The sequence below is a fragment of the Mytilus californianus genome, unplaced genomic scaffold, assembly GCF_021869535.1.
Source record: "Mytilus californianus isolate M0D057914Y unplaced genomic scaffold, xbMytCali1.0.p SCAF_13, whole genome shotgun sequence".
NCBI lineage: Eukaryota > Metazoa > Mollusca > Bivalvia > Mytilida > Mytilidae > Mytilus > Mytilus californianus.
Window position 1 is genome coordinate 27,370,102 of NW_026262615.1, and position 12,518 is coordinate 27,382,619.

General features: G+C 31.0%; 1 protein-coding gene across 1 annotated transcript; it reads right to left on the minus strand.

Moving 5' to 3' along the window:
- Nucleotides 1–2,456: 2,456 nt before the first annotated feature.
- Nucleotides 2,457–10,770, minus strand: LOC127723458 (uncharacterized). The gene is made up of 5 exons (XM_052230104.1): nt 10,452–10,770; nt 10,017–10,156; nt 9,383–9,615; nt 3,324–3,472; nt 2,457–2,776 (listed from the first exon to the last, which is right to left on the minus strand). The coding sequence occupies exons 1-5, from the start codon at nt 10,576–10,578 to the stop codon at nt 2,697–2,699; spliced, it is 729 nt and encodes a 242-aa protein (XP_052086064.1). The 5' UTR covers nt 10,579–10,770; the 3' UTR covers nt 2,457–2,696.
- Nucleotides 10,771–12,518: the final 1,748 nt, after the last annotated feature.

Sequence of the window (12,518 nt, forward strand, 5' to 3'; positions counted from 1 at the left end):
CTTTTGTATAAACTTAAAGAATATTTGCCTATACACATAAGACAACTATTTTATAATGCATATATTCTACCATATATCGACTATTGTAGTTCAGTTTGGGGAAGTTTATTACAAAAAAGATTCAAATAGAATCATAAAACTTCCAAAAAGAGTAGCAAAAATTATACTTGAATGTGATATTTCTGTTCCATCTAATTTTATGATTTTTTCTTTAAAATGGCTATCTTTTACAAAATGAAGAAAATACCAACAATCAATTCTAATGTATAAAATTGTAAATGGACTTACACCTGATTACTTAGCAATGCTAAATATTAATGATGTTAAACACTACAACTTACGATCTGTCTCTAATAATGATCTATTTGCTCCAAGACCAAATACAAATTTTTATAAAAAATCTTTTCATTATTCTGCAACCAAGGTATGGAATAATTTACCATTCACAATAAAAAATTGTCGTAATGTGGAATTATTCAAGAAACAATGTTATAATCATTTTCTTCAAAATTCTATGCAAGTCAAATAATTTTTCTTTTATGGTTAGAATATGAAAACTTTATCAATTGTTGCCATTTAAATGTTTGAATGATTGAATTGTATATATATATATTGTATTTTGATGTATGAATGTTAACTGTATACATGTATTTTGTTTGAGGGCCTGAATGAAAATTGGACGAGTTCTTATTGAGTTACCCTCTTTAAATAAAGAATTTATTATTATTAGTATTATTATTATTTATTTAACACGCTGGTACACGTTAACAATTTTGAGCATGTCCAATATTTTGCGACGAAACCGACGTTCAACAACGTATGCCAACGTGTGTCAACGTGTTAGTAACGTTTTCAGAACGTGTCCATAACTTATGCAACGCATTTTCTTTGAATAAGATATTTCTATGTTTACGATATATGTCGAAAAGACCCAATGGGCAAATGCGCGTCGCGCTTTGCTAACGCGCATCCTCAAAGAAGAGTATCCGGCTAAACCCACCAGTACTAATTTGGACTGTGTCCCAAATTATTTTTTTTTTAAATGGCAGCCATATGAATCGTCATGCCTTCATGATCTCATGAAGAAACTCATGGGCAACATCTTTGTCAAGATTGGTTGAATTCTGCTCAAAGGCTCGCAAAAAGGCGATGAATATGTGAACAGTTAATTGGCGGACGATTGGCGCCAAGTGATGACAATAGCTCACGTGCTCTTGGGGTCCGTTGAGCTAAAATGCTTAAAATACAACAACATAAAAATGACGGAATATTTTTTCTTGTATACATTGAGGTTTACTTACCGTTGCTTTATCGTTTATGATATTATGAGTAACTCGACAGGTGTTTCTAGAAAAGCAGGTGACTTTTACTTTATCATTCAAAGGGACATTTTACTCACTTTTTCTCAGATTTCAGTTAGTGTACTTAACTCTATACTTTTGTCCACAGTTTTGATTTGTTTAAAAAACATCGCTGTCGTTCAATTTTCTATTGGAAACGGGGTGATGGGAGGGTAAGGAAGATTTTTAGCTCACCTTTCCTAAAAGGAAATGTAAGCTTTTACCATCTCTTGGCGTCTGTATTTTTGCTGCATATACACACCATTTCAGTTAAATTGCTTTAGTTATGCCATGTTAGAAATACAGTTTTCAAATTTAAACTTTTTAGATGAATAAGAAAATAAAATAACTTAATTAAAATAAAATGACTTAATTCGGTTGGATTTATCTATCAAAAGTTTATGAATGAACTTAATTAAAACAATTTAAAACAGTATAATTGATGAAAACTCCTTAATTAAGTTACCTTAACATTAAAGTGTTTTATTTAATGCAACTTAATAAATTTTAGAAATAAAGATATTTAAATTTACATCCATAAAACTAGTAAGAAATAATATTGGCATAAATAAATGAGTTTAATCTCTTATAAGTTAGTAAATAATCTAAATTAAAACAATTTAATGCAATATAGTGCATGATATTGTATTAATGAAGTTTTCTCAAGCATTGCTAACTAACTAACATAAGGCCCCTCTACGCTTCCGTATTTTATTTATGTTTTTGTATTGTTAGTTTGCTAGTAGATTTTAATCGTATAAATATAGATACATTTTTTGTTTTAATTTATGTAAAATATATATCCTAAGGATTAAATTTCTATGGATTTTTTTTTAATACAAACAAATTGTTTTCGTATGAACTAATGTTAACCAGAAGAAATTTCGCGCATATTCGTGTATGAATTGTAATTCAAAGTATGAGAATTCAGGCGAAAAAAGTCTGACAGAACCGAAAAGCACTCACATTTTCATCAATGTCAAGATGTTAACAGATATGAAGTCATTGTATGCAGTAGTTCTTGATAAATGTGTGTCGAATATAATAAATTCATTCAACATATGAAAGATTTCATAGATCTCCAAAAGTTATGAAACAGGAAACCAAAGTAAGAGAAACACTGAATATTTGGGTTTTTAATATTAAAAAAAAATGTTACACATATACATCATACGTTACACTGTAAATAATTAAACATTTTGAGTAAATCTAAAATAACAAAACTATCAAAACATTCAAAATGTCAAAATAGTGAATAAAAAATGATGCGTCTTATTTAACATGTAATCATTTTATCTTCTTTACTATATTGTCAAGTATCAATACGTTTTGGAAATGTTTTGATTTCAGCCGTTTTTATCTCATACTCTGATCTAGATACTCTGGAGGAATGTCTTGCTGAAGATCCCTGCGTACTGTTCGTAGTCTCTCTGCACCTACAATATTATACTCTAATTACTATATTATTAAATAGTTATTGTTAAGGACTGAAAAATACATTAAAAAAATAAATCTAATATTTATGAAAGTTTATTCATAACATTAGGAAATGACTTTTCAAATGCGAAATATCAGTTTAGTCCAATTGTATGAATGTACAAGGCTGTGCTGGGATATATAGAAAATACCATTTTTCGACAATGAATCTGACAGTTTTGTGAAGACGTGACATCACTAAAATAGATATCTGCATATCTTGAATAGTCTTTATTACCTTTATAAAACTTTCTACATTCACGGCGATTGATAACTTGACATTATGACTATTGTTAAAGCCATTTCGAAACATCTAGATGTTTGTTTATATGTCGGTTGGTTGCTGTCTCATATAGCATGCCTTATTAATAATATATGATTTCACGGACAACTACAATGTACTGTAGTAACAGGAACTCAACAAAAACTAATGGTGATGAACTCATGTGTTCCGCAATGTTTCTTAGGTAAACACACGTTGATGAGTCATAAATACTTGTATCGCACCTATTCTCTTGTCCCCAGATCTAACACTTGGTGTTTTCGCTTTTCTGGTTGGATTTCCTTCAAATTTTCTGTCATTTTCTTTAATTTTGTGTTGTGCAGACAATACAAGTTGCATTTCTTCTATGCTTACATCTGCTACTTCACCGGGTCTGTAAATATTCATTATAATATAATTATAATGTAGTTCAATATACTATTATTTCTGTAAATGAATAACTTACTTGTGTTTTTGTTGTGTCGTTGTTCTCCTCTTATATTTGATGCGTTTCTCTCAGTTTTAGTTTGTAACCCGGATTTGTTTTTATCTCTATCGATTTATGAGTTTCGAACAGCGGTATACTACTGTTGCCTTTATTTACTAATTATCAACCATTAGTAACACCATCAGTCGCATGCATTTTATGGTATTAAACGTCTTAAAGGGAAATCACACTATTTATACTACTAATAATAATTCATTGAAATTTTGCATGTAGACAGATCATACTTATTAAGATATTTTAGGCGAAAAAAAAATTGGGGTCACCGATGTTGTTTTCGAGATATGACGTCATCAAAACTTAAAGAATCGCGTTATAACGAAATATAGAAATACCGCTCTAAAATGTTAAAAAAAGACAAACTTATTGAAAAACCATGTTTAACTGGAATAACAAAAACAGTCAAATGTAACTTGTACCTTATGAACATTTATTTGTCTCGGTTTCCTTATTTTTGAAGGCATTTGAACATTTCCCGCCATTTTAAATTGCTATTTATAATAGATTTTTCTTGAAATAAAAAAAATCTACTAATGTTTTTCCCTTCAAACTTCTGCAAAAATTGCAGCTTCGGGGAAGATTTTAAAAGCATAAATAAAAAAGGGGGGTCACCGATGTTTTAAATCCGGAAATAATCTTTATTATTGAATTTTGGCGGGAACTATAACCTTTTAACGTTATAGAACGACGTTGCTGGCATAACAGCATTTCTTGCAACGCTTGGGTTGAAATAAACCTTTTCACTACAAAATATAATATCATTTTTGAACATTTTTTAAGGTATTTTGATTATTCATTGATATCTTTATCAATCTATCGAAACGTTAAACATAGATACAATAACAGTTTGTTATAAAGTAACTGTCAAAGTTGAAGTCATCTCATTTTTACATCGCGATGACCTTGAGGTCATTCGGGATGTATTGCTATCGCCTAGATTTCCATTATGTAAATTAGTTTTGGGTTTGTAACCGATCTATAAACATGATAAATATGCGCACATAAACGAGTGCAAAATAACATTCCTTGTCATTTGATATAAATACATCTCTTCAATGAATACTGATAAAAATATTTTCGTTTACAACATAAATTAATAATGTGAAAATGTTTTGTAGTTAGATATATATATATATAAGTAAAAAATCATTGATAATATCAATGCACACGTACCGAAAAATTGTGTTAAAGCATGCGGAAGAATATCTCAAAGAACGTTTTACGACAGGACCGGTAACTCTGTAATTGTTTTTGCGGGAAAATATGAATGCCTACTCGTATCCAATCTTAGAAAAATCGAATTTTTACAGAAAAGTGTCCACCATGCACTTGCATTGCACTATTATTAGAACAGTAGAATAGAATGATATACAAACGGATGCAAATCATATATATATGTAACTGTTATTTTAATATAATATATAACAACAAATCAGTGTATACTGATTTGTATCACTACAATATAATAGTTATTACGGTGAAGTTGAATTTCCTGTCATTTATTCATCATACTCGCACGCACTTGTCTAGAAAAAAATATATCTCTGTACATTAACCTCAGTTTCAGGTAAAGAGATATGTTGTTTTTTTTTCTGAGACAAGTGCTTTTGACCATCCTCAAGAACTTGTGGTCATCCGATGTTCAGTACTTCAGTACTTTGATTTTAATTGCATTTGTTGTATGGGGAAAACGAATGTTTGCCTCATGCCGTATTATAGAAATAATGTTCGGCTTCCAGATAAAGAATCTTCTACCTCGGAAGACTGAAGGTATCCGGGCTGAAAAGTAACACGTTCCGTTTAGACTGCAGGCAGAATAATTTCGTTACCATAATTTCACTAGCTTGTCCATTCGCACCGGGAAGATAAAACCTGAAATGCCGTGTTAAAAATGCCACAAACTCAGCACGTTAAAAGAAACCTATTTTCGGTAGGAATTTAAAATTGGTTCCGTAATTACACAACGCTTCATAATTTATTCGAACTGTGGAAACCAATTTTTTTTCTGAGTTCTATCATCCCGCACCCATTTTTCATACATCGTTTCGTGTTCATTGTATATAATATGTTCAATGTTCATCGCCTGTGTATTAAAACTTTATGTATTACGTATATTCTATTACCGTTCGATTAATCGCTCAACGTTGGTATGTTATGAGAAATACAATGCATCTGATAATTTAGAGTTAATTGACAATAAAATACACATCGCCATATTGATATCAGCAACATATAATGTTCCCAGTTGATATGTATTTAAAAAAATCTTTTAATTTGTAACAAACGGATCTAGTTTTTTTTTCTTGTTCTGCTACATCTATCCGTGTTTCTGTTGACATGTCGATATATTTTATCTAACTCTAGTTTTTTGTCGAGCCTTCGACTTTAGTCGAAAAAGCGAGACATAGCGATCCTACATTCCGTCGTCGGCGTCGTCGTCGTCGGCGACGTCGTCGTCGTCGTCGTCGGCGGCTGCGGCGGCGGCGTCCACAAATATTCACTCTGTGAAGTTTTAATAACTTTCTTAAACTATCCTGGATTTCTACCAAACTTGGACAGAAGCTTGTTTATGATCATAAGATAGTATCCAGAAGTAAATTTTGTATAAATAAAATTCCTGTTTTTCCATATTTGACTTATAAATGGACTTAGTTTTTCTGCCAGAAAACAATAAATTTAATCTGTGGTTAGAGTTTTTAAATGTTTAATAACTTTCTTAAACTATCCTGGATTTGTACCAATCTTGGTCAGAAGCTTGTTTATGATCATAAGATAGTATCCAGAAGTAAATTTTGTAAAAAAAAAATCCATTTTTTCCGTATTTTACTTATAAATTGACATAGTTTTTCTGCCAGCAAACAATACATTCACTCTGTGGTTAAAGTTTTTAAGATTTCAATAACTTTCTTAAACTATCCTGGATATGTACCAAACTTCGACAGAAGCTTGTTTATGATCAAAAGCTTGTATCTCGAAGGAAATTTTGTCAAAATTTTGTACTTGTTTATCCGTATTTTACTTATAAATAGACTTAGTTTTTCTTCTAGTTAACATTACATACAGTATGCAGTTAAAGTTTTTAAAACATTTATTAGATCCATAAACTATCCTAGATTTATACCAAACTTGGACAGAAGCTTCTTGCAATCAAAAGATAGTATCGAGAGGAATATTTTTATCGATTTTTTCCTCATTTTTGTTGAGCCTGCGATTAACAGCAAAAGTAGGCGAGACACTGTGTTCCGCGGACGGAACCCTTATGAAATTTTTTATCAGATGACAAATGAGAGTGTGGATAACCTTTGATGTAGAATAAGAGTTCGAGTTCCAGCTAAATTTAGAGTTAAAGTTCCAGTTTTATTTTTAGTTCGAATGTTAATTCGAGTAAGAGTTCTAGTCAAAGCTCGAGTTCCACTTAGAAACTTCCGAGTTATACTGTAAGATAGAATAAATTCTGGTAAGAGTTAAAATTTTGAGATTTGAGATCCGGTGAAATTAAAAGAAAGATTGCTGTTTCTATTTTCTGTTGGTGCACCTCTCTTTCTTGAATTGTATATTCTTTTATCACATTTATGTTTCAGTATGGCATAGCCTATATACCTTTTTTTGCCAAAACTGATTAATGATAGGTAATTTGAAAATAACTGATTGATTGTGTGTGCCACTTTCAGCACTCTGCTATATCATGTTGGCCCTTTTTTTGGAATATTGTTATTTTTTTAGCGACGATACGCTGCCAACAGTTGGGTTACACTAATGACAGGACAATTGCCCGTATTGACCAGATGAGATATAAATAGTCAGAACTTTTTTGTTATTTGATAGATTATTTCAATATTTGAAGACCTTAGAAATATTAGACTATATTTTATGAATATTTAACAAAAAAAAGTTGACCGGACGGATTTCACACTCACTGATGTACGCTTAACAATATTGAACTGATCGACAAAAAGTGTTACTAGTAATATCTCTTTTGTTTTACAATATTTTTTCATACAACTAAGAAGTCTGCGAGATTAATAGCTATCCTATACGAAAATTTAAACTTCATAGTAAAACAAAATGTTTTTCTAAAAAAAAAAGTTGACCGGACGGATTTCACATTCGCCGATGTACGCTTTGATTATACTAATATGATCGACAAAAAGTGTTATAAATATCTCTTTTGTTTAAAAATATTTTTTTTCTTCGTGAAACTAAGAAATCTGCGGGATCAATAAATATTTTAATATAAGAAAATATAAACTTTACAGTAAATAAAAAAAGTTTTTTCTACAAAAAAAGTTGAGCTGACGGATTTCGCTACAAATAATAACGACAAGATCAACAAAAAATGTTGATATTTCTCATATCTAACAATATTTTTCGGTGAAATTAATAAACCTTTAAGAAAAATAATTGTATAAATGGTATTGTATGTAAATACTAACTCAATAATAATAATAATAATAATAATAATAATATCTTTATTTAACTTAAGAGAGTAACTCATTTAAATTTTAAAAACCCAATCGTAAGATAATTCAAGACCATATCAAGACCACTTTCGGCTATTTTTTTGCCATACATTTTGTCCGTTTCGAGTAGCATTTTCATTTTTTGCACTTAAATCAAAACGTCATTTGCTTTCTCTTACTTTAGTGAACGTCCCTTTGAGCGGGCCGCCATTTTAGAAATTAGCAACCTTTACGACGGACTCGAAACGGCGACGTCATAATACGGTCACGACACTATAGCGGCGCCGAGAGCGATGCGTACAAACAATAGTGTGATTTCCCTTTAAAAGGGCTCAATTACTGGCTGGCTGTCTCTTTGGTGTAAACCACATACACATTTTATCTAAATGTACAACTAACACCGAAAATCACTGTATGTTTATGTTACAGTACAAAATGGAATTTGGTAAGACCACAGATCCTCCTAGTAAATAACTTTATAATCAATACATATTATATGAATCAAAATGTAAAGCAATTTTCAAGGAATTCATTTCACAGCATAACTTTTTTCTAAAAGTCCTTCAATCACAGTAGTATAGGTTCATAGATACTTTTATGTTTTAATAACACTTATGTTAAAGCATAGGCATAGAATTATTAACTCAGTCCACCTCATAAATCAGCACTATTTTGATACATTGTTCGTGCACTTGCAGCAAACGTTTAATATTAAAAAAGGAAACTTTCATAAATTTGAAAAAGGAGTTGACATTATGTATCGTAAATATGAAACGTTAATACAAATATGAATCAATGAATTAATATCCTTTGATAAATAATAATTTATCAAAATTTAATATATTTTATGAGCTATCCACGTTCAAAGCGACATCTCTATGGTGCGAATTTCTCTCTATATGACGTACAATTGATTTCACGTAGGCTGAAATTGTTTTCATATCACTAATCAATGTTATGCCGACGTTTTGTGTTTAATGTTTAATTTTTATATTCAAAATGCTGATAACATATATTTTTAAGATTTGTAAATATAAGAATTGAATGCTGTCTTTTGAAATTTCATTCAAAATGAAAGCGAGTGACGATCGCAATTTCATCCAGCATTCGCGCTCCACGCAAAATTGGATCTTGGCTTTAGTTTTGATTAAACTTTCAACAAAAAGCATTCAATACTACAATTATAATGGCTGATGATTTCTTTAAGCATGAAAAATTTGCAGTCAATATGAACACGTATTTGAAAGGTGAACACTAGATTATTAAAATTTTGTAGTAATCATAGACTTTTACTATTTATTAGAGTATAATTCAGAAATACTGTATTTTCTATAGATACTTCTGGTAAAAGTCCTCTGGGTGAGTTGTTCGCCCTCTAGAGAGAATCTCGTATATCTGTCCAGCAAATTTATCTGTATAACTGTCTGTAGAGAGCTGTTTGTCGTGTCTTTCAGCACACCATTCCATTGTTGAATCCTTAAGCTGTTGTGTCACATTATCTCGAACGTCATCACGGCAACTTTTTATTTGAGTCTCGAGCATCAATAACTGAGCTTCCACTATTCTTTTTACCTGATATTAAATCAAACAGAAACAAAAACTGTAAGCAAGCCTCACAGATTTGTAAACCCTCTCATTCAGTCGAAATATGACAAATTCCATTATATCTTCTGATCGAAAGTAGAATAGGATGAACGAAGAGATGATAATATCCTGCAAGAGTTTGTGGATATTCAGATTCAGACAGATAGACCGGCGAACAATAGAGAAGGAAGGACCCAACAATAATTAGTATAAAAGTTTTGCTTCAATGATCGATGTATTTCACGTTAATTCATAAATCATTACTTTAACTGAACTTAATATTATTTGAATACAATGCATACAAATCATCCGGACTAATTTTATCAAAACGTTTCTTTTCCTTAATTTATATATATATTTAAAACTTTAATTTGTCATTAAGTACTCACGTCATTTTCGTCTTTATGAGACTGGTCAACCATTTCTATATTTGATCTGGTTAACCGACTTGTTTTCTGCTCTCTTTGTTCATATTCTTTCAAAATAGCTATGCAGTTGCCATATACTTCATATACCATTTGGGCACTAGCTATTTAGCAACAACAAAAAAATGAATATGAAACATTTTAATTTGAATACCAACAATACCATACATTATGTATAAAAGGTATGACCGTGAGAATGCATAAACTATACATAAAAATTATCCCTCAAAAGGTGTTATACCGTTCAAGGGACCAAATTTCTCGCGTCAGAAGCGCATTTCTGCAATTTTAAATGTCTTTTCGATGTTGCGTAAATTATAACCGTGAAAATACAATTAAAATCTAAAGACCATCAATTTGATATCATCTTAAAATAATTAACATAGTAAATTGTGTTACCGTCTGCTGATCTTTGACAATACTGTAATTGTTGAGCTTGCTGCTGATGATGTCCGTAGTCCACATGATGACCATGATGACCCGTTGTTGAATGTTCCCAATCACGGTTTTTACCATTATTAAACATTCTGTTGAATATAAGTCTTCAATAATAACACCTAAACTGTGTAAATTTATTACAATTATTAATGTGAAAGTATGTCCTGCTAGTTAAACCATGTAACTAATATGTAGTACTTCACAAATACATGTAGTTAGTCTATTTATATACATATGTGTGTACCATTCTCTGTATTCAGTTTATGAGAATAAAAATGCAGTCACTAAACTGGGGCAAATGGTTTGTCACCGGTCTTATAGAGGTTTTTCAATGGTGGATATTCCTTTATTTCATTAAAACCCCCGGCTATTTTTATACTTATTCAACGAATTAAAATCATTCTAAATTATAAACTCTTTAAAGCGCATGTCGTTTTATCTAACCTGTAGAAAAACACTATGCAACTTATTGAATCATTGCATTATATTTAGCACACAGGTTTTTTTAGAACTCCTTCGACTCTTTCATAAACTGAAAAATGCATTTTTTGAAACTTGAATAATTAAATTTCTTCATCCAATTTTATCAACTATTATTTGAGGTATCTTTTTTTAAACAACGCGATTAACAATTTGTCAAATTATTTCCATTTTATAGTTTTAAATTGTTTCTTTTAAGATAATTTATATTTTGTTTATCTCTTTGGTTTTCGATGCTAGTCAACGGTTAACGGACAGAAAGTCACAGAATAAAAATACACGAAAATCATAGGACAAAAAAAGTCATAGGACAAAAAGCTACAGTACATTACTATACAATTGTTTGAGTATATATACGATTGATTTATTTTGTGCTGCTACTTTTTCAATCCGTTAATGTTTATAGAGTTCATTCTTGTCAATGTCCGTATTATCAGTTTTTGTTCAGTACATGTAAAATTATAATAACAATAATCTGTTTTTTCAATCATCGTCCATTCTGTATCTGTACCTGTATGAATACGTTGTGGATACCACTATTGTTACTTTCAAAGTGCTAATTCTATGTTTGTAAAATTTGTCAGCTTTATTATTATTTAATCTTAATTCTTTGGCAACCTGTGAACATTGGCTATCTTTATAATTTGTCGACTGAAGTTAAGTCTTCAGTCGGAGTCAACCTTTTGAACTGACATCATTCGTTCATTTAATGTGAAAATAAAAAATCCATACTGAAAGTCATCATTTGTATTCGCTCTACCAGTCTGTGAGTTAGTTCCGCGCCAGTGGGGTTGTGTTTTATAAACAGGAGACCAGTCGTCGTTCATTGTATTTAGTTTCGACATCTTCTCCAGTTTCAGCAACAGAACCTGTTACACTGTATCAAACATTCCCGTAGCAATATCGTTGTTACATATGAATAAAGTAGTCAAGAAGGGGGACACAGTTAAATAAAAGGAGACCCGGGGATATGCGAAAATGAAAATTCAACCAAACGACACAAAAGGTATTTAAAGTTCGATTGATTGATTGATTTATTGATTGGTGTTTAACGCCACTTTAAAGACTATTGTGCTATTTCGTGGCGTCAGTTTTTATTGTTGGAGGAAGCCGGAGTGCCCGGAGAGAACCACCGACCTTCGGTATGAAAACTGACTATCCTAGTCAATTACGATTGGAGTCGAGTGCAACTGCCCCGTGCGGGATTCGAACTCACAACCTCAGTGTTGACAAATGTCTTCAACAGTAGACAGGATAATTTGCAATATGTCTAATTCGAATCGACCCGATTCTAAAAAAGTGGTTAATATCTGTCAACTACATCAAATTTCTCCAAGATGTAAAAATAAAAAATTTAAAAGGATCAACTTAATGGTTTGTGTAATTTGTGTAGGAAAAACTCTTTTTAAATTATTTTTATGGAATGAGCAGAATTTAAGTTGTTGTTCATTTCTGACAAATATTTGACAAATGACTAGCATATACCGTTGGATACTGTGATTTTGATGGAAAAGTATAACTTTGGCCAAACAGGATGAGAATAAATAT

Excerpts from the sequence above, each read along its gene's own strand:
- LOC127723458 (XM_052230104.1), bottom strand. The coding sequence starts at position 10,578 with ATGTTTAATAATGGTAAAAACCGTGATTGGGAACATTCAACAACGGGT. Across the intron at positions 9,616-10,016 it reads CTCATAAAGACGAAAATGAC|GTAAAAAGAATAGTGGAAGC; the intron begins GTGAGTACTTAA and ends ATTTAATATCAG. Across the intron at positions 2,777-3,323 it reads ATCTGGGGACAAGAGAATAG|GTGCAGAGAGACTACGAACA; the intron begins GTGCGATACAAG and ends ATAATATTGTAG.